We start from the raw sequence: 22,554 nt of genomic DNA on the forward strand, positions 1-22,554 counted from the left end.
CTATAACTCTGCCTTTCAAATAAATAATCTTCCACAAGGCAATTGATCTTCCTCGTCAATGCAGGGTCTGCTTCATAGATTATAAGAACACAGCTGATTTTATAAAGTATGTAGTTATTCCTCCCTCTAGATATCATTATATTTATAATTTATAACAGAGATAGAATTATGTCTGATTTTTTAGTCAGATTATCAAAGTTTTTTTTTTTTTTTTTTTGACAGGCAGAGTGGACAGTGAGAGAGAGAGACAGAGAGAAAGGTCTTCCTTTACCGTTGGTTCACCCTTCAATGGCCGCTGTGGCCGGCGCACTGCGCTGATCCGAAGAGTCAGGAGCCAGGTGCTTCTCCTGGTCTCCCATGCAACTGCAGGGCCCAAGCACTTGGGACATCCTCCACTGCACTCCCTGGCCACAGCAGAGAGCTGGCCCTGAAGAGGGGCAACGGGGACAGAATCCGGCGCCCCGACCGGGACTAGAACCCGGTGTGCCGGCACCGCAGGCGGAGGATTAGTTTAGTGAGACGCGGCGCCGGCCTCAAAAATTTATTTTATATCTGTTATGAATGGTAGTGGCCAAACACAGCTGAGATATGAAAGTGAAGTCTGTCTTCAAGAATTTCCAAAATCATTCTGTTAAAAAATGGCCGCATTTTGTAAATGGGCAATAATATCCTACATGTTTATAAATAACAATGATATTCACTAGGAAGAGCATAAGGAAAATTTACATGGAATGCCAATCCTCCCTGAGTATCCTAACCCACACAAGTTCTGAACATCACTATTTCTGCTTGACATTATTCGCTGCAGCATTGTAAAATCGTTAGTAGGATTTCACAGCTGAAAGTTTTTGAGAAATCAGATGTTAGTCTTTTCAATGACTAGCCTGGAGACAGGCGAGACACATTTTCCACTGAGTTACAGTGGTGGAGTTTCTTTCTCCCTCTCCTCTCCCTCCCACCGCCTCTGTTGCTTCTCTCCCACTTCTTTCCTCCTCTTTCTCCTTCCCCCTCCTCCTTGTTTCTCTCTTTGTCTCTCCCGACTCTCTCATTTTGTTTCTTTCTTAAATAATGCAAGAGCAAGACACTTTAAAAGAAACTTTTAAAAGCGCCTCTCCAGAAGGGGCGGGGTTTCTCATCCTGCCCCCTCCTCCGCGCTGGGATTGGTTCCGAGTGAACTAGGAACATTTTTAAGGCGGAGCAACTAGACCCCAGAGCTGGGAGAGAGTGCAAGCTGCTTACCAGTGAGTGACAAGCGCTGCCCCAGTAGGAGAAGGAGTTTGTGGGGCCTGCAGGGCCGCAGCAGATACGCAGGTCCGGGAGGCCTGGCGGGGCTCAGGCAAGAGATGTGGAATCCGCTGCACGAAAGCGACTCTCCCGCGGCCGCTATGCGCCGCCCGCGCTGGCTGTGCGCTGGGGCGCTGGTGCTGGCCGCCGGCCTTCTCCTCGGCTTCCTCTTCGGTAGGGCGCCCTCGGCAAGCAAACCTCAGAGCTTCCCCACGGTGCTGCGGCTCAGGGACTCACTCGCAGGCCGGCTTCCAGCGGGGGGTCCTGTTGAGGGTCTAGCCCAGGCGTGGCGATTTGAGTGGGAGCAACTTGAGGATGAGCCCCAAGGGTTAGACGGAATGCGTGTGTGGGCGGTCAGGGTTGAGTTCTACAGACTTCAGTAGAGTGAGGCGCGCGGGTTCTGGAGCAGAATGGAAACCGACCTTGGAGAAGTTGCACCTGCTGGCGCGCCGCTTTCTAGGGCAAGTGCCCATCCCTGGGGTCTATTGAACCGGGCGGTCTGGGGAGCTTTGCAGCAAGAGGCTCTTAGCTGCTTGGGCCTGGTTTTTATCTAGTGTACCTGGAGTGGGGCGTAGGGGAAGGAATGCTGCTTGGAGTGTACAATGGAATTCAGGGCATAGCTGCTCAGGAATTCTTTCTCTTCGCGTTCTTTGGTCCTTGGGAGCACCTGAGGCATGTTTGGGAAGGAAATCGGTTATTGTTGTGAATGGGAGTTTACCCGCAGGTGTTTCACTTTGTTCTCTTTGTACTGAATCAGAACCTTAACCCAAATTCCCAAGACCGCCAGAACGAGACGAACCAGCTAAAACGCTTAAATTCTACTTTTCATTCGTCCACTTTCTACTGGCCTTGACAAGTTATGGAATTACTCCCAGGCTCAGGTTCCTTATCTTTATGATGAAAATAACATTATCTGCAACTTACTGGCAAGAGTCTATGAAAGAGCGTGCAGAGATCCCAGCACTGTGTTGGGGTTTTGGGCACTTTGTGTCTCCTTGGGGGAGAGATTCCTGTAATTGGACTTTAATGGGCAGGACCAGGTTTTCTCTGGCTGGTACACCGCTGCTGTGTGGAATGGGTGGGCTTGCCCAAGGTCAGTCTCTTCTAATCTGTGTAACTTTGGGGTGCTGTCTTTTTGTAACTGATATGTGGTTATTATTAACCACTTAGGCCTATTGTGGGGCTGCAAGAAGATTAAGTGCTCAATGATGATACATTTCTATTGAGTTTCAATCTTGTAAACCATAAAAACGGGAATTGGGCTTGGCAAGGTCCACAAGGTCATGGAAATCTTGTACATCCCTTAAAGGTATTTTCTTCCAGGCATTTGCCTCACCCCAACACTGTCTACACTGCTCTGGAGTTGACATAAAATATGTCGTTTATTAATGTTTCTTTTTTCTTAGGATTCTGTGCTCTCCCCTCCACCATGAGCCTCTAACCTCTTCAACTGGCTCTTTTCCAGCTCATTTCATCCTCACTGTTGTCTCCTGTGATCTCAAAGTCTAATCCAAGTTCTTTTCTTATGCATGGGTAGAGTCATAGCTCCCTTTCATCATGTGTTTCATCATCATGTGTTTTAATATTTGTATGCACATGTGTCTGCATGTAATAGGGTCTTAAGAAAGTTCAAGGAAAAGGTGCGTTATCTTTGAATGCCATATTTCCATGAATATTTTGAAGTACCTTCTTTGTAATAATTAGAAGTACCTTTTTAATAATTAGAAAGCTCCCTGAAAGCTGATTGGTGCTGAGTTTGTGCGAACGGGATCATTTCTCTAAGTAAACCCTGTAATGATGCCCTATCTCCACCAGGTTCAAAGCCGGCTGCAGGGGCTATTGGCTGTCCCTGCTCTGGCAATCCCCTGCTCCTAGCCTCAGGTACACAGTGCATGTCTGGAAGCAATGTGGGTGTATTATAGTTTTTCTGTAGCTTTCTGAACTTGAACTTCTCAAGCCTACTAGAAACAAAATCTCAGCACATTTTGTTTTACTTTCACAGAGCAAATTAGAAGTTTGAATTTAAAAGTTTGAAAGAATTTATGTACCCAAAATGTGTTCATAATTCATTCATTATTAACGTTTTTAAGTGCTTATTCTGGCTCTGCAGAGAAGCAGTCACCGCAGACAAGCTTTATGGAGAAAGAAGGTGGATTTCTTTTCTGACTTCATTTTCATGCCATATTTCATTTAAAGTGCTGTTTTCCTTGTAAAACAGAAAAAGCAGCATCTATTATTGAAATTGGATACAAATATATTGTAATTCTTTGTCATTTAAAAACCAGCTTGCATGATCATTTCTCAATGGAAGTAGGCAAGAGAAATTAAACTTCAGAAAAACAGTTAACATTACTGGTAACTGATCATTTATATTTTACTTATGGTAGATACAATAGTAAAGAAAATGAGACCTATCTATGATTTTGTATTTCATTAATATATTTGGATATATTTTACAGGGTGGTTTATAAAATCCTCCAATGATGCTACTAATGTTATTCCACAGAATAACCTGAAGAGGGCATTTTTGGATGAATTGAAAGCAGAGAACATCAAGAAATTCTTATAGTAAGCACATATATGAAAATTCATATGGACTGCTTATTGGAAAAGTTTATCATTTGGTGTAGAAGTTTTGATTCAATGTTTCATATGTAGGAACTGGCTTTTTAAAAGGTTTTATTTAGGCCGGCGCCGCGGCTCACTAAGCTAATCCTCCGCCTGCGGTGCTGGCACACCAGGTTCTAGTCCTGGTCGGGGCGCCGGATTCTGTCCTGGTTGCCCCTCTTCCAGGCCAGCTCTCTGCTGTGGCCAGGGAGTGCAGTGGAGGATGGCCCAGGTACTTGGGCCCTGCACCCGCATGGGAGACCAGGAGAAGCACCTGGCTCCTGCCATCGGATCAGCGCAGTGAGCCGGCTGCAGCGTGCTGGCCGTGGCGGCCATTGGAGGGTGAACCAATGGGAAAAGGAAGACCTTTCTCTCTGTCTCTCTCTCTCACTATCCACTCTGTCAAAAAAAAAAAAAAAAAAAAAAAAGTTTTATTTGTTGAGCGTCTCATATTGCATATTTATTGGGGAAGATTATACTCTTGGCTGCACTTTATCATCACAAAGGTTTTGGAGCAGAAATTGGCAAACTTTTTCTGTGAAAGGTCCTGCCTCTGCAGGCCAGCTGGTCTTTTATCACAACTACTCAACTCTATGCTACTGCAGCAAAAGAGAAGCCATCGAAAACATTTAAACCAATGAGTTTGTCCAGTCTCATAAAACTTTACTTATGGCCATTTATATTTAAATTTCACATAATTGTTGTGTCACAAAATATTCTTCTTTAATTTTGTTTTCCTATTTTTAAAGTGTTGAAACTGTCCTTGGCTATGGACTGCACAAAAACAGGCAGTAGGCCAGATTTGACCAGAGGATCTTAGTTTGCTGGCTCATACTCTAGAGGAAGATAATTTTAGTTAAATATAAGATTGGACTTGGAGTCAGATGGAATTGAGTGTGAATTCAATCAATTCCCAATTACAGTAAAATAATTTTTGTGAATTCTTAATCTTTTTGATCCTCATTTCCACATCTGTAAAATGAAGATAGTGATAATCTTGTGATGAGGATGAAATTGGAGAGCATATATTTGCTGTATTTTTAAAAATAGTTTCTTGCTTTCTGAAATAGCTATCTCCAGTGCAGAGAAAGAGATAAATAATTTAAAAAGTATTTACAAATAAACTTAAAATAAAACCCTGTATACCTATATGTATGTGTATATAGATAGTTAGGTAGATAATTGATGAGCATGTTTAGGTTTGTTTTTCAAAGCATGAGGTGTCTTTTCTGGTTTTTTTTTTTTTTTTTTACAAATCGCTTAATGAATGTGTCCATAAATACTTAAAGTTCCTCTAGTGATTTAAAGATTCTCCAGTAAATTCAAGTTTTAAGTTTATATAAAGAACACTCTATTGCATAGACACATAGATGTATAGATTTACATACACATAATCATGCAAACATATATATATATACACAAATATATATCTAACCCTTTATTAGAACTATGACTCTGAATTTGCTAAGGAACCTCCCAGATGTTTGGAAGGGGTTGACCTGCGAGGCCAGTGTGCTATCAACATGGGTGGGGCGATGGCACTCTTTGACAAGAGGCACCGGAGACAATTTTCAATGAACATATCTGCTTTATTAATGACCAAGCATATCTTTTAAAGGGCAGGCAGAAGGGGTGTAGCTAATTCAGGGCAACACTAATTCTATAGGATAGAGTCGATATTGGCACCACTATGCTTCAATCAGCTTGAAGGTCACATAATTAGGGTAGATTTCCAGGTGGGCCTGGGCCATATCTGGGAGCAGTTTACTTGATTGGCAGGGGTGGGGGAAATATGCCTGGGCCTCCTGTGGCCTGCTAGCAGTCAGGTGTGGAGTCCTTCCTAGGAGACATGATGTGCCATGCCCTTTCAACCTCTTGCATGGGTAGGGCAGGCAGACTCCCTGCCAGGTATAGGATCACCCACATCTCCCCTCTCTGTTTTCAGGCACACTATCTCTATGGCCAAAATCTCAGCCAATAGAGTAGCTTTTCACTTGGTGGTTGTGACCCTGCTTAGTGCAGCAGGCAACAAGCTGTAACCCACAGTAACCTTTGGGTTAAACTGAAAAGGGCCTAGCTTGAGAGTCAAGGCCAGGGAGGAAAAAGAAAGGCAAAGAGAAAAAGGACCAGGATCACCATGTTTCAAGCCTTTCTGATTGGCAGGTGGGTACACAGGTGTGGTCAGGTAGGGGCATGAGGTCACACAAGGGGTGAAGGCATGTTCTTCCAGCTCACAAACCTAATCCTATATACCTGCCTACCTTCCCCTTTCAGAGACACCATTCCCTTAATCCTAAGGGATGTTGAAGGGTGTAGAATTATCACTTCTTCTATAGCTGCTATCTGCTTATGAGGGGCATAGTGCAGGCCCTACCTGTCCTGGGTCTGGAAGTCTCTGTCTATAATCTAAGAAATTTGCTTTGTGAGATGGAGCAGTCTCGGTCACCGCTAATGTCTGTATCCTGTATGATCAGTTACTCCCAGAAGTTGAGTTCTGAAACATATAAATTTGTCAGTTAATGATGAGCAAAACTGGAACAAGACCAACTGCAAGTGGAGTGCCCTTTAAGATGTAAAGAAAGTATCTTAAAGACTCCTAGATAGTGGGTGGTGATAGATTATAAATCCATTTAGTTTGAGTGTAGAGAATTATAATAGAAGAAAACATTAGGAATTTTATTGTCAATAACAGTTCCCAGAGAGCATCAAAAGAGGCAGGTATAGCATGTCTGCCTTAAGATGCAGCAGTCTTGATGTGAGAAAAGCAAAGGCTTTACCTATCTTTTTGCTTAGGATCTCTGGCTTACAGGATCAATCAGGTGTGTTGAGTTCACCTGTGAAGACTTAAGAGGTAGAAGTTTAATCCTAATTTTACTGAGGTAGTAGCATTCAGTAGAACCTAGTAAGGTCCCTTCCATTTAAGCTGTAACTGATCTAAAGAGGTCTTTCTGTGAATGGCTTGCTCAGGAATTCCTAATGTTGAAGCTTTTGTTAAAGACTCTTTAGTTCCTTGGAACACCTTTTGTAGCTCCCCTGTCCAGCACAGTGCGTCTGTATCAGGGTCTTTTAAAACACATACAAAGGCTTAGAATCCAAATCCTGGAATCCATATTCCATAGAATCCTGTCATTAGTAATTCCCAAGGTTGGAGCTTCAGTTAGAAGCTCCTTAATTCTTTGGAACAACTTTTGAAGCTACCCTTTCTAGCACAGTGTCTGCATCAGAGTGCCTTTTAAAGCTATATACAAAAGCTTGAAATCCAAATTCCACAGAATCTTGCCATTCCCAGAAATATCCTTGGCTGCCTTTTTATAGATTAGCTTCCTTTCCCTTGACTGAAAGAGCCCACTTTTTGGAGTTAGAATATATCCTAGGTAATCTACCTCTAGTTTAGGAACCTGAGCTTTGTTTGGAAGTTCTGTATCCTCACTATCCCAGATTCTGGGTTTAGTGGGATGCAGGAGAAATTATTCCTTAAGCAAAGATTTAGCACACGATAAGATGCATTGAAACAACTGTCCAGAAGCCTTTAACAATTCTGTACTCTGTGTTTGACCTTATATTAAAACATATGGAATAGGAATTTCGCAGAGATGGATTTAAGAGTTTATGTTTGAGACACTTAATAAACTTTAAAGAAACACCTAAGAATATAGGCAATGGAATTTAACACTTAGACATAACTAGAACTTAAGAGTATAGCACACTCAAACAAGGTAATTTTTGGGAATGAGTTTTACCATTAATTCTAATACTGTAACTCTGAGGACAGAGGTCCTGAATCAATTGCCATTCTACAGGTCTGCTGTATGGACTGTTCCCCATGTTGGAGCATTTACTCCTCTTTAATTCTGTTTTATTTATTGGGCCATCCTTCACTGCCTTCCTGGGCCACAGCAGAGAGCTGGACTGAAAGAGGAGCAATCGGGACTAGACCTGGTGCCCATATGGGATGGCAGCGCTGCAGGCAGAGGATTAATCAAATGAGCCAAAGCACCGGGCCCTTATCACTATTAATCAGGTGTGTGGAATATGGCAGGCCACGGAGGCCACCATCTTGGGGTGGAGTCTGTTGCCCATTTTCGCCATGGAAAGTGGAGCGTCTGCCATGTTTGACGTTCCACCTCCCTGATGCTAACATGTTTCCAGGCAATCAAATCAGTTCTCAAACCTAGAATTAACAATTGAAAGCATGCTCAATTTGCAGCCAAAATTCTCAGAACCTTTTTAACTATCTTTTAAAGTTTTAACCTTCCTTAAAGCTGGAGACCATGAAAAGAAACAAATCCATGCTTTTTCCAAAAGCTACCAGCAGAAAAGCCTGTCCAAGTCCTGCCATTTGCTTTGAATGAAAAAGCCTGCATGCCTCAGAGCAGTGGTGTTTTTTCTTGCAGGGCAGGACTGGCTCCAACCCCAAGCCTGCTCCGGCAAGGAGCCAAGTGGGGGTTCCAGGAGTGGCTTGGTCCCTGCGTGTACACCCAAGTTGGTGAAAACTGGGGAGAGGAGGATCTGAGGTCTCTGCTTTGGTTGCTTCAGTCCTCGCCCCAAGTTCAAGTTGTACCCACTAGGGCACCCAGTCCAGGCTTTGCTGGAGCAGTGGTTATGCCTGGCCCTCAGGGCCAAAGGAGCACATGCTCTCTAATCCAGGTCCTGAGCCGCAACTGGGCACCCAGGGCAGTCCCTTTTTCCCCATCAGAGCTCCTCCTCTGGCCATGGCTCTGGCATGGTATGCAGATAAGGGACAGGGTGGGAGGTAGAAAGATAAGCGAAGTTAAAAAACATGGGCAGCCAACTTCACCATGTTCACATGGATAGCCCATGACCGCATCAGAGGTCCCTAGAATGACATGGAGGTACCCTCTTCACCTAGCAGAGAGGGGTTGGGAGCCCGCATCCTTGTTCACCTTACATGTTCAGGTCTCATGTTAGGGCGCCAGTTGGGGGCTCGACCCCCAAGGCCCACATGCTGTCAGCAACTGTGGGGCGACGGTGCTTTTTGACAAGAAACATTGGAGACAAGTTTCAGTGATCATGTCTGCTTTAGTAATGACCAAGCACACCTTTTAAAGGGCAGGCAGAGGGAGCATAGCTAATTCAAGACAACATTGATTCTATAGGATAAAGCCAATGCTGGCACTGCTATGCTTCTCCATTCAGCTTGAAGGTCACGTAACTAGGGTAGCTTTCCAAGTGGGCCTGGGCCACACTCAGGAGAAGTTTAACTGATTGGTGGGAGTGGGGAAAATGTTTCTGGAGCTTCCATTGGCTGCTAGCAGTCAGGTTAGGGAGTCCTTCCTAGAAGGCATGGTGTGCCATGCCCTTTCAACCTCCTGCATGTGTGGGGCTGGCAGATCCTCGCCAGGTACAGGATCACCCACAAGGGGTGACTTAAGTGAGAGGCCTTGATGCTTAAATGTTTTTGTCTTTTGGAATTCCCTCCACTGCTTCTTGTACCTATTCCACTATAATCATGTATAGTAATATGCATAGTGGAAGTCTGGTAAAATATGATCTTCACTCCTAGACAGAGCTGCTACCCTACTTTCTCCCTTTTCTAACTTGTAATATAGATTTACTAACAATGAAAATTAATGCCTTACTTTAATTCTCTTTCTGGATCTTTGAGCAACATCTACACAGTAGGCTACTTGTTTATTTTTCATTGCTCTAACCAAGTCTCTCTAACTGTCCAGAAATCAAGATTGCTCACCATCAACACACAAATGCCACAAATGGAAGAGGATCAGGGATCCCTTACTGAAACTTCCAAGGAACAGAATCTTCAAAAGCCTCCTAGATTCGCCAATTGCCTACTGGTGATTTGTCTATTAGAGAGCTTCCAATCAAAGCATATCTGAGAGACAGGAGTCATTCAAACCTCAGACCATCTATATTGTTTCTTTTATAATCCTTTGTTCTTCTAGTAAATGTCTTCCCCGCTTTTATGTTATCTACCTCTGAGTACTATTCTGTTTTGTACACAGGTAGTAGATTTCATAGATCTTTCAGTATATTGCATCTCTTAGAGGTATTTTCTTTCTCCACCTTTTTTTAAAAAAATTTTATTATTTACTTTTAAAGATTTATTTGGAAGGCAGATTTAAAGCTGGGGGGGGGGGGGATACTCCATCCACTGGTTCACTACCCAAATGGCCAGTGTTGGGAGGTCTCCCATATGGGTGGCAGGTGCCCAAGTACCTGGGCCATCTTTCAGTGCTTTCCCAGGAGCATTGGCAGGAAGCTGGATCAGAAGTGGAGCAGCCAGTCCTTGAACTGGTGCTCATGTGGAATGCCTATGTCACAGGTGTCTCCTAAACCTGCTATGCCACCATGCTAGCCTCTTTCCATCTTATTTTGAAAGACAAGTTGTTTTAGACTTGTTTAGGTCTGTATTTGAATGTCTTTTAATGAGTGGTTTGAAGTCCTCCAACTCCCCTAAGGCACTGCTGCATTATTTGTAACAAGATGCAATGTGTTAAAACAGCAATACCAATAACTTTTTTTATGATTTGTGATAATGTGACACTTGGAACACTTACATTAGCCGGAAAGAGATATAGGAACACACTTATGCTACTATAGAAAATTGTTAGATTCTTTTCTTTTTTATAAAAAAATTATATTCTAGTAGGATCAATAAATTTCTTACGACACACATTTTAACTGATTAAAACAAAAAAGAATGTTAAGAACTGCTATTTAATATCAGTTGAACCTCAGATTTTTGTGAATTAGTGAGATAGTGATTGATTCCCTATATACGGATGAGAAATAGATGGCTAGGGTTAGGTATCAAGTTAGTGGCCATATCTGTAATCCACTTGTATGATGTATGCCAAATAATCAATCATTTGAACCAGCTCTTTTTTCTTCTCATCTTTTCCATGATGTGTTTAGTTACAAATGAATAGGTTCCAACTCTGCCTGATAAGACCATAATGTTGTATACTGGATTGTAGAGACAAAACTGTAACAAGGAATCGCACTGATATTAACAAGTCAGATGATCATCCTCCACATCCCCCACCCTGCACCTGCACTTTTCATTGTGTGTGAGAAGTTTCAAGATTCCTCTGCAGCAACTCTTCTCGCATGTAGGGGCAATTTACAGCTGGTGCTTCAGAAAATATGCATAGTCTGCAGACTTTTTTTTTTTTTTTTTAAGATTTTATTTGTTTACTTGAAAGTCAGTTACAGAGAGGCAGAGACAGTGAGGTCTTCCACCCACTGGTTCACTCCCCAGATGGCTGCAACGGCCTGAGCTGCACCAATCTGGAGCCAGGAGCCAGGAGTTTCTTCCCTGTCTCCCACACATGTGCAGAGGCCCAAGCACTTGGACCATCTTCTACTGCTTTCCCAGGCCTTAGCAGAGAGCTGCATTGGAAGTGCCAACCCTGTTTCATTCTTCTGTAGTTATGTCCCAGTTTGTAATATGTGTAATGTACAAGAAAATAGTGACATGTTGTTTTTCTGTTTTCTTTGCTGGTATCCATTGAAAATATATATAGAGACTTCTTGGCTATGTCCTGAATCTGTCTTCTTTTTGTTACCATATTTTAGAGAACACATTAGAAGTCCTTTATAAAGTGTTATATTCCTAAAAGTTTACCAAAAATGATGTTAATATTGCTTTTATAAATAAAATTCAGTTTAATTACAAGTAAACCAATCACAGGAATCTTTATAAATTTAGAGTTATTTGCCTTCATAATTGATTTTCTAAGCTCAAAACATTAATATACAATAGAATTAACTATCTGAAATAAGGATCATAATAGGTATGTTACCTGTTGATTCTTTTTAAATCACTATAAAGATGGAGGGGTGTTGATTTTAGACAACTCTACATATTTATAACCAGAAATTTGTGAAGTTCCTGTTTTATGAGCTGTAAATAAGTTTTTATGCTACATGATGCCCTGTTACATGGGATTTTTTAAAAATGGTTTGAATAGAAACTACTTATCAATGAATTATTCGGGGAAACAACACACTTCCCAGGAAGGAGAAATTTAAAATAAAAGCATGAGGCACTAAACATATAAAATGTGAAATTATTCTACTCATGGAAATATTTACACAGTGAAATATGTTATATGTGAAATATGTTACACAATGGAAAAAGTAGAATTTTATGAATGTTATAAGATATATGGATCTTAAAGCATATGACACTTTACTTGTCTACCCTGTGGGATTATAACCATGGGGTTGCACATAATGCTACTCTTCAAAGATCAGTTTTTCTAATTTCTCTCTTGAATTAGTGTATATTAGGATATGAAAAATCCAAAACAGATGTTGAAGACCTGTATGTATAATAGTAGCCTCTCCTATTTTTACTGTATCACATCTTAAAGTATTTTTGTGTAAATCTGCCTTGTGTTCTTGATTTACAATAAAGATTGACTAACCACTTTCCATTTTTATTCACCAGTAATTTTACACGGATACCACACTTAGCAGGAACAGATCAAAACTTTCAGCTTGCAAAGCAAATTCAATCCCAGTGGAAAGAATTTGGCCTGGATTCTGTTGAGTTAGCCCCTTATGATGTCCTCTTGTCCTCTCCGAATAAGACTCATCCCAACTACATCTCAATAATTGATGAAGATGGAAATGAGGTAAAAAAAAGTAAAGAAAAGGGATATTCTCCCCCCAAATTTATTATTTTCAAATATCTACTATGAATGAATACTGTATCCCACTTCCAAATATTGACAGCAATCAATAGTTTTGAAGCTTGCGAATGATACCTTTAATTTCCCATTACCAATGTTAACTACTTTCTTGTGGTGTTTGAATTTAATGTGATATTAGAAAGATTCTGAAAAATTAGTGCTTGATAATAGATGATATTTTTTATTTTTAGCATTGTATGCCATTATCAAGTATGATATTCTAGTAAATTGCCAAATAATTAAGTTTATTTTTAATAGGTCTAGGCTATAAAGACACAGAATAGATTTGTGGTCCCTAGGATGTTCAGAGACTTACTGTGTGGTTTGAACCAAATAGATTTTATTATTGCTTAACAGCTTTGTCTCAGATGATTTCATATTCACTTCTGTGCCAAGACCCTGTGTGTGGACATTTGGAGGGGAAGAGTGCTTGGAAGCAGGAGCCATAGTATGGGGCCTGCTCTCAGGAATTTTGAATCTTGTTTACAAGTTTGAACACATTTCAGAGAAAAAGAATGAGAAACAGATAATTGAGATCTTTTATTATAATATATGTTTAACGTGAAATCTCATAAAATATAAATATAACTCATCCCTAATAGGCATGCCTTAATTTCCAAACTGTAATACATAAAATAGTCCTTTTAAATAAGGTAAATCCTTTTACTGGACCTTCTAAGTGATGCACAACTTCAAATATATCCAGCATGATTAGTGAACTAAAAATGTCCTATGGTTTAAATATATATTTTAAACAGTTTCAACATGTGTCAGTAAGCTCTTCTTATTGACTAACATTTTAGTCTTTGCTATAATCCCATGCTAAATTTCTTAAAATAATTTGTATCTTTCTATGTTGCTATTTTATTTTTTAAAAGATTTTATTTGTTTGAGAGGTAGAGTTACAGGCAGAGGAAGAGATAGAGAGAATGTCTTCCATCCAGTCATCCACTCCCCTAATGGCCACAATGGTGGGAGCTGAGCTGACCAGAAGCCAGGAACTAGGAGCCAGGAGCCAGGAGCTTCCTCTGGGTCTCCCATGTGGGTTCAGGGGCCCGAGCCCTTGGATCATCTTCTATTGCCTTCACAGGCCATAGCAGAGACTTAGTAGGAAGAGGAGCAGATGGAACACAAACTGAAACCCACGTGGGATGCTTGGTGGAGGCTTAGCCTACTACACTACAGAGGCGACCCCTTAACTGCTATGTTAAATAATAATTAAAGTTAAAAACTTCATTGAACTATTTCAAAGATTCAAGGTAATTTTAGTAATTATAGCCTAAAGGTAGTCTTATAACATTTACAAAGTAAGTGGTAGTATATTTATACAGTTAATTACTAGAGAATCTTCAAATGTATGTTAGGAAAATTAGTGACATAATGTCATACTGACAGTGTCAAAACTATATATATATATATATATATATATACACACACACTTGAGCTTCAGCCTTGATGTATTGAATTTAGAGACTGTCCATATACAATGAGGAAAATAACAGATTTCTATTTTTCTTTATTCCTTCTTTGTCACCTCCCAATGTTGTTGTCCCATTGTTCTTTTTATCTTTTCATTGTTTTTGTTATTACAAACATTTATAAAGTTACTGAATCCTTTTACACCATATAAAATGAATCATGTAGGAGATTCATTATTTTCCTGAATGATGACTTGTTGATTTTTCTTTGTTATGTAATTCATTCATTTTTATTTTTATCCTAGTTATTCACATAAACAATAACTTCTGCAGAATGCCTTTTTTTCCCCTCTATTTTCCCTCTTCCAGAGGCAATCACTATTCAATTGTGTGTTAATTATGTTGATATTTGCTCCTGTTTCCATAAATAACACAATGCTTTTGTTTCAGATTCAGGCATGATCTACTGCCATTGTGACAGTGGTGCTCTGTTTTCTTACCTGGATTCAAATACCAGTACTCCCCTAGGATCTCCTGTCTTCCAATGTAGTTGATTATGAGTATTCACAGCTGAGCTATGTAATAAATTATGATTCCTTTTACTCTTCCATACAACACAGACAACCCATTCCCCTCCCCATAGTTAAGAAGTAGGATTAGCATTTTGTGGATCCTATCAGAAATATAGTATTTTTTGATGTACCATTATATAGATATACTTTTTACCTTTGACTATGCAGATAACATTGGATTTTGTAAAGGAATGCTTTAAGACTGGTAAATACTCTATCTTTGATAAAGTCAACCAAAAATACCAAAGCAATTTTGTCAATATTAAACTTTTCCTAATTGTTGGAATAACTCAAAGTTGCAATAGAATTTGCCAATCTACCATGGTCCTATAAAATATAAGATTATTGCAAAGCCATCAGGCTTACTGATATAATGACTTGATTTCTAGATTGATTTTTGTTGCATGTTGGCATCATTTCTTTTATAATCTGACCCAGTGTTTCAGATTAGTTGTACCCTCTGTGGATCACAGAAAAAACACAGGACTTTAATAATAGTAGTTGATTTGCTTTTGTTTTAGGTTTCATCAGCCTCTGGTGAGGGAAATAGCTGGTGCTGTAGTTTGTATAATACAACTCAGACTAGATTCACCCTCCATGCCTACCTGCCTCTACTTTGTATTACTGCACTGGCCAATACCTATGGAACACTGTTGAGAATAAGTAGTGATAGCAGGTAGCCTTGACTTTCTCTGATCTTGAAGGGAATGCCTTACTATCTCACCATTAATTTAATAGCTGCTATAATCTTTGCCAGGTTAATTTGATTCACTTCTTTTCTAAGTTTATTGGGACTTTTTACTATGAATTTATGTTGAATTTTATCAACACAATTCATTTTTGATATGAGTGGTAATTTTTATTCTTGTATTGTTAATGATAGTCAATGATATTTAAATGTTAATCTGATCTATTTTTGGAACTTGTAATAACTAGTCTGTATTAGGGTTTTAAATTCATATATTTATATTCTGTTTATATTCATAACCTGTTTAGAGTGCATTTTTGCAATTTATTTGATGGGATACAATTTCTGTATTATCCTTGTATTACAAAATAAGTTGCATTCTTAATCCCTAGAAAAACATTGTGTTATATTTAAATGATCATTGCACACTATCTCTTTTTTTTTTTTTTTTTTTTTTTTGACAGGCAGTTAGACAGTGAGAGAGAGAGACAGAGAGAAAGGTTTTCATTCCGTTGGTTCACCCCCCAAATGGCTGCTACGGCCAGCGTGCTGCGCCGATCCAAGCCAGGAGCCAGGTGCTTCCTCCTGGTCTCCCATGTGGTTGCAGGGCCCAAAAACTTGGGCCATCCTCCACTGCCTTCCTGGGCCACAGTAGAGAGCTGGAGTGGAAGAAGAGCAACTGGGACAGAACTGACACCCCAACTGGGACTAGAAACCAGAGTACCGGCGCTTCAGGCGGAGGATTAACCTAGTGAGCCGTGGTGCCGATGCACACTATCTTTCAAACAGAAGGATAGATATTGGCATTGACAATTTATTTTGTGGAAGATTTTTTAAGCTACTGATTTATTCTGTATTGTTATGAAATTATATATACATTTAAATATTTAAGAGGTAGAGTTACAGACACAGAGAGGGAGGGACAGAGAGAAATGTCATCCATCTGCTGGTTTACTCTGCAAATGACTGCAATGGCTGGAGTTGGGCCAATCCAAAGCCAGGAGCAAGGAGCTTCTTCCAGGTCTCCCATGTGGGTGCAGGGGCCCAATCACTAGGGCCATATTCTACTGCTTTTCCAAGCTATAGCAGAGAGCTTGATAGAAAGAAGAGCATTCCAATATGGAATGCTGGCACTGCAGGAGGAGGCTTAGCCCACTATACAACAGTGCTGGCCCCAAAACGATATATATTTTTTAAAGATTTTTTTTTTATTTTAAAGACACAATTGCAGAAAGAGGTAGAGACACAGAGAGAACGTACTCTTCCATCTGCTGGTTCACTCCCCAACTGGCCGCAACAGCCGTAGCTGTGCCTATCGAAGCCAAGATCCAGGAGCTTCTTCCTTGTCTCCCATGTGGGTGCAGGGGCCCAAGGACTTGGGCCATCTTCTACTGCTTTCCCAGGCCATAGCAGAGAGCTGGATCAGAAGTGGAACAGCCAGGACTCGAACTGGCGCCCATATGGATGCTAGCACTGCAGGCGGTGGCTTTACCCACTATGCCACAGTGCCGGCCCCCCAAAGATCTATTTTCAGTTTACTTTATACTCAGAAGGTTAAACCTACACTAAGTAAAGAGTTCAACAAATAGTATGAAGAAAAAAAATCACTGGTCCTCAACAGTAGAGAAAAGGACTATAACAATCATCAAATCTCAAAATGTCAATTTCATTCCTATACATTTCATGTTAGGCACTGCAGGTGGCAACTTTACCTGCTACACCATAGCACCAGCCCCTAGAGTCATAAATTTCTCAGAACCATGTCAGCTATATCTTATAGGTTTGGATGAATTTATTTCAGTTATCATTAGCATCTAAGTATTTTAGAATTTCTACATTTTCTTCTTTGGTCCTGGAATTACTTAGAACTATTTTTAATATTCTGAATTTAGAGGTTGCTCTCTATCTGTTTGATTCAATTTATAAATTAAATATATTGTGTTCAGATAACGTGGTTTGTAGGACACTAATCCTTTGGCAATCATTGAGCTTTCTTCAGTGCCTAGTGGGTCAGTCTTTACAAATATTCTGATTCCTTTCTCTTTTTTGAAAAAAATGTTTTTGTTATTGGATTTAGTATTTTGTTCATTGATATGAATTTGTTCATTATTTGGCTGAAACATCTTTTTCATTAATCTGGATTCATGTTGTCTGCTTTCTTTGTTAATTACACATACATCATGGAAGGAGAGAGAGAAAAGACAGTTAAATTATGTCACTAAATATGTATATATTAGAATTTTCTTTGTAATTCTGTCAATTTTTTCTTCCTACAGTATAGGGCTCTGTTATTGGATATAAACAAAATTAGAATTGTTGGTAAAATAAAACTTATCTAGTAATCTTCGTTATCTCCATAAGTTTATTTGACTTTGCCTTGTAATTTATTTTATGAGATCACTTTTAAACTCAGTATTTGCTTAATCTGTGTTTTTTTGTTATTTTCAAACTTGCCTAAGTCTACTCCTTATAAAATGGTACACAGCTGATTTTATTTAGTCTGTAATACTATGCTTTTTCATTATGTTTTTTTCTCATTTGCATTTGTTGTAATTACTGATATTCACTGTTTAGGCTACTTATACTTCTTGTTATATGATTTTTTTTTTTTTTTTTTGACAGGCAGAGTGGACAGTGAGAGAGAGAGACAGAGAAAAAGGTCTTCCTTTGCTGTTGGTTCACCCGCTAATGGCCGCCGCGGCGGGTGTGCTGCGGCCGGCGCACTGCGCTGATCCGAAGGCAGGAGCCAGGTACTTATCCTGGTCTCCCATGCAACTGCAGGGCCCAAGCACTTGGGGCGTCCTCCACTGCAGTCCCTGGCCACAGCAGAGAGCTTGCCTGGAAGAGGGGCGACCGGGACTAGAACCTGGTGTGCCGGCGCCGCCAGGCGGAGGATTAGCCTAGTGAGCCGCGGCACTGGCTTTTTTTTTTTTTTTTTTTTTTTTTTGGACAGGCAGAGTGGACAGTGAGAGAGAGAAAGGTCTTGTTATATGAATTTTAATCTTTCATTTTTTCTCCTAAAGCTTCCTTTTTCTCCTCCTTTGTTAATTGATAAATTTTATTGGTATTATTTCCTTTAGTAATTTGTAATCTAAAATATTCTATTGCTACTTAAATGGGTCTTACAGTTCAATATTTCTATACTGTAAAAATCTTAGAATACTTCACTTTGATCATAAATTATCAATTTATTTGCAAAATTCTAATTCATTTTTATAACTGAATTATGTTTATTACAATATTATATTATTGTTACTATATATGGTTCTTGTTCCTTTTTACTACATACTTGTAATATCATTGCCTACAACTCCTTCTTGTATCATCTTAGGGCTTCTTTTACAAGCTTTGTTTTGCTGAACAATGTCTTAACTATTTTCTTTGTCTGAACTGAACATCTGTTAGTCTAAAACTATTAAATTTTGGGAAAATGTTTCATTTTTATTCTAAAAGGAATGATATCTTTGCAGGACAGATTTACAGTTTGGGCATGCTGCCCCTCAGCACTATGCGGAGAATATTCTACTGAATGGTGTCTTCATTGCTGAGAAGTCAGTTGCCGATCTAAATGTTTTTTGTTTGGTTAATCTCTTACAGTCTGTTTTGAAATTTTTAGCATTTCGTTTTCTGCTGTGTTTGCCAGTTTGACTAGGATTGGTTGGATGTGTATTATTTTTTATTCATCTTAGAACTCATTCAACTTCCTGAATCTGAGTTCACATTTTTTAAAAATCAGTTTTGGAATAGTCTTAGTGAATATACAACAGGCTTCAAAGAGTTCATGGAAAAATTGAATTGATAACATAACGAGAATTTCCCAGGAAATTTTTGAGGTTACCTCTCAAAATTCCTGCTTTCTTGTAATTTTTCTCCTCTTTTTAGCTACTGAGTATGCCTTATTTTTCTCTCCAATTCAATGATACACTTAAAATGATACATGATATATTTATTTTAGCTTTTTCCATTCTTTTTATTTGAAAGGCAGAGTAATGGGGGAAGGGGAAGAGGCAGAGAAAGAGGAAGAAACAGAGATAGAGGTCTTCCATTTGCTGGAGTGAATCCAATGGCTGGGTCTGGTCCAGTCCCAAGCCAGGAACCTGTAACTCCATTGAGTGAGTGGCAGGGACACAAGCACTGGGACCATCTTCCGCTGCCCTCCCAGGTTATTAACAGAAAGTTGGATAGGAAGTGGAGCAACCAGAAATTGAACTGGTGCCCCAATAGGGGATGCCGGTGTTGCAGGTAGTGGCTTAACCAGCTGCGCCACAATGCTGGTCCTCCCATTCTTCTGGTGTGAATACTGCTTAGTATATCTAAATACTGGATTCCCCCAAATGAGTAACTTTCCGTTGAAGTGAAATTAATATTAATTTCCTGCTAGATATTACTTTAGCACAATTATAAGTGGTTAAGGTTACTATACAGTGCCACTTTTTATTTGGGGATTAAATTTTCCTTATAAATCAAAAGCTGGTGCTAAAGTTTCTCTCAGCTTCTCTCATGGGGTCAGTATTCTTCTAATCTTCTATGAAGCAGCTATATATTTAGGCCTTTATTTATACCAGTCTATGGTATATGCTGCAATTATAAAACAATCTGTTCCTAATCCTTCCTTTAGGGCATAGTTTTTCTCTTCCCATTTGGGAGATCTTTTTTTTTTTTTTTTTTTTTTTGGACAGGCAGAGTGGATAGTGAGAGAGAGAGAGAGACAGAGAAAAAGGTCTTCCTTTTGCCGTTGGTTCACCCTCCAATGGCTGCCACGGCTGGCGCGCTGCAGCCTTCGCACCGCGCTGATCCAAAGGCAGGAGCCAGGTGCTTCTCCTGGTCTCCCATGGGGTGCAGGGCCCAAGCACTTGGGCCGAACTCCACTGCCTTCCCGGGCCACAGCATAGAGCTGGCCTGGAAGAAGGGCAACCGGGAAAGAATCCGGTGCCCCGACTGGGACTAGAGCCCGGTGTGCCAGCGCCGCCAGGTGGAGGATTAGCCTAGTGAGCCGCGGCGCCGGCCTGGGAGATCATCTTATTACCTCTTCTGATCCTCTCCTTCAGATATTCAGCTACTTTCTTTATTACTGGTTTTCTTATTATTGTTATTTGTTTTGTTTCTTTAGCTATGTTTCCCTAAATAAATTTTGACAGTAGTATCTGAATTTATTTATTTCATGAGTTACTCAAAGCTTCTAGCGCTTTGCTGAATATCTAGTGTGCATTTTAATTCTGAAGGATTGATTAGCCCTTTGCTGATAAAGAGCTAGTATACATTTTTCCTTATTTGATTGTACTAATCAATCTTTAATTGATTTTTTATTGTTGCATTTTGTTTCTCTAGATTTTCAATACATCTTTATTTGAACCACCTCCTCCAGGATATGAAAATGTTTCTGATATTGTCCCACCATTCAGTGCTTTCTCTCCACAAGGAATGCCAGAGGTAAATGTATAAGAAAGTAAAAATGATACAAAGAAGCCCTCCTTGCCCTCAATATGCAGGCAATAATTAAGTTAAATAAGGGGATTTTTGATGTGATTCAGATTTGTTCTTTTTCAACAGTTAACAAATGAGAATTTCTTAGTAAGAAAAGGGGATATTATTTTTGTTAATGATTTTTAAGATGAAATTTACAGCTATGAGAAGCACATGTCACAAACTCGCATTTATTGACTTTTAATAAGTGCTTATACCTGCATAATCCAACATCATAAATGTATGGAATATGATTATCATTTCAGAAATTTCCCTTAAACCTGTTTTTAATCAACTCCACATATCATTGAAAGAATCATTCTTTCAATTTTTTTGCCACTGCATATTAATTTTGCTTAGTCTACAAATTCATATAAATAGAATCAGATAGCTTATTATTGTATGTCCAGTTTCTTTCACCAAGCATTGAGTTTTTGGAAGTATACATTTATCTACAGTTCTGTTTTATTGCCAAGAAGTTTCCACTGAATGAATATCCTATGTACTTTACCACAGTTGTATAATACTGATTAATAAATGTACTGTCATTTCCAAATGAAGAGTGTAAGTGGCCATTCTAGAAAATTTTGTGTGGTTTACTCAAACTGCATGAGTATCATTGAAATTTTATAATCATTTTCCTGATTCTTGCACAGCACTTCACTTTTTCTGAATGTTATGGTTCTTTTATGCTACTATGACAAAGTACCACAAACTACATAATTTCTAAGAAATAGAAAACTATTTTCTGGGAAGTATAAAATTGAGGCAATGGCAGGTCTGCTGACGGATGCTGTCTGCTCCTAGGATGCCTTATTGTTCCTCACGTGATAGGAGGCAAGCAAACTTAACACTGTGTGAAACCTCTTTGGTAAGGGCCTTAAGCCTGTTGGTGAGGGAGGGAGGAGCCCTATTATCTCTAATAAAGGGCTCTACCTCTTGATGCTGTCACGTTGACCTTCAAGTTTCAACACCTAAATTTTTGAGGAGATACATTCAAATCACAGAAATGAGAAATTTGAAAAGGTAGAATGTAATTTATTTTTCTGATTGGTTTAGCTCTTTGTGCTCAAATATCAGTTGAGTATGCAGGCTGGTGCACTGCACTGCCTGATCTGCAAACTTGCCAGTAGAGTGAAAATTTTCTTTTGCATTATGTATTGCCTGCATGTTGTATAAAGTATTTCACTATCAGTAACCTTTGCATCTACACGTGAATTCTCTGAAGGATGAAATACTGGGCTCTGCTTAAGACTAATTCTAAATTAGCAATTTGACACAATGTCCGTAAAATATAATTTAGCCTTTGGTTATTCAGACCTTCACATGAGTTATTATCATTTTGTAAAACACATATTCCCACCCCTGAGTTTGACTAAGTCTGGATGAAGACTAAGGGTTTGTATTCCTAATAAAGTTCTAGGTCTTATTAATTCCTAGTTTCAAGACCAGGATTTGAGAATAACTGGTTGTGTCTCCCAATTAAGTCTCTACCCACAAGGACAGGAAAATGGAAGTTGGAAGGAAACAGGGAAAAATCTAGACCAAATAGTACAAGATTGTATTTATTCAGAGTCACAGAACAATGGTTCAGTGTAAGTTGTACAAGAAGGATATTGTTTGCAAACAAAGCTTTTTTCTAACTAACTGTGACAGCTTGCATTTGAGAAGTGTTGCAAGGGCATATCTATCACACTTGTTTTTGTTTTCATAGTTGGCTGTCATTTTTAAACTAATGTCTCTCCTTTCCCTTCTCCATTATAATTTGTGAAGGTTGCTGATTTATCAAAAGATAGCCACAATTTATAAACAGATGTAATCCCTGAAAGTGGGTGATATTA

At 39.5% G+C, this 22,554-nt stretch overlaps 1 protein-coding gene across 4 annotated transcripts in view; it reads left to right on the top strand.

Moving 5' to 3' along the window:
* The first annotated feature begins 1,172 nt into the window (after window positions 1–1,172).
* Window positions 1,173–22,554, top strand: part of FOLH1 (folate hydrolase 1) — a 64,424-nt gene continuing 43,042 nt past the window's right edge. The window contains exons 1-4 of one of the 4 annotated variants that reach the window (XM_051820868.2): window positions 1,173–1,458; window positions 3,744–3,852; window positions 12,329–12,515; window positions 20,579–20,680. In XM_051820868.2, coding sequence (XP_051676828.2) covers window positions 1,344–1,458; window positions 3,744–3,852; window positions 12,329–12,515; window positions 20,579–20,680 — 513 coding nt within the window. In that variant the 5' untranslated portion in view covers window positions 1,173–1,343. The remainder of the gene's footprint in view (window positions 1,459–3,743; window positions 3,853–12,328; window positions 12,516–20,578; window positions 20,681–22,554) is intronic. The other 3 variants (XM_070076646.1, XM_051820875.2, XM_070076654.1) reach the window with 3 other exon arrangements.

The sequence above is a fragment of the Oryctolagus cuniculus genome, chromosome 1 (assembly GCF_964237555.1).
Source record: "Oryctolagus cuniculus chromosome 1, mOryCun1.1, whole genome shotgun sequence".
Lineage (NCBI taxonomy): Eukaryota > Metazoa > Chordata > Mammalia > Lagomorpha > Leporidae > Oryctolagus > Oryctolagus cuniculus.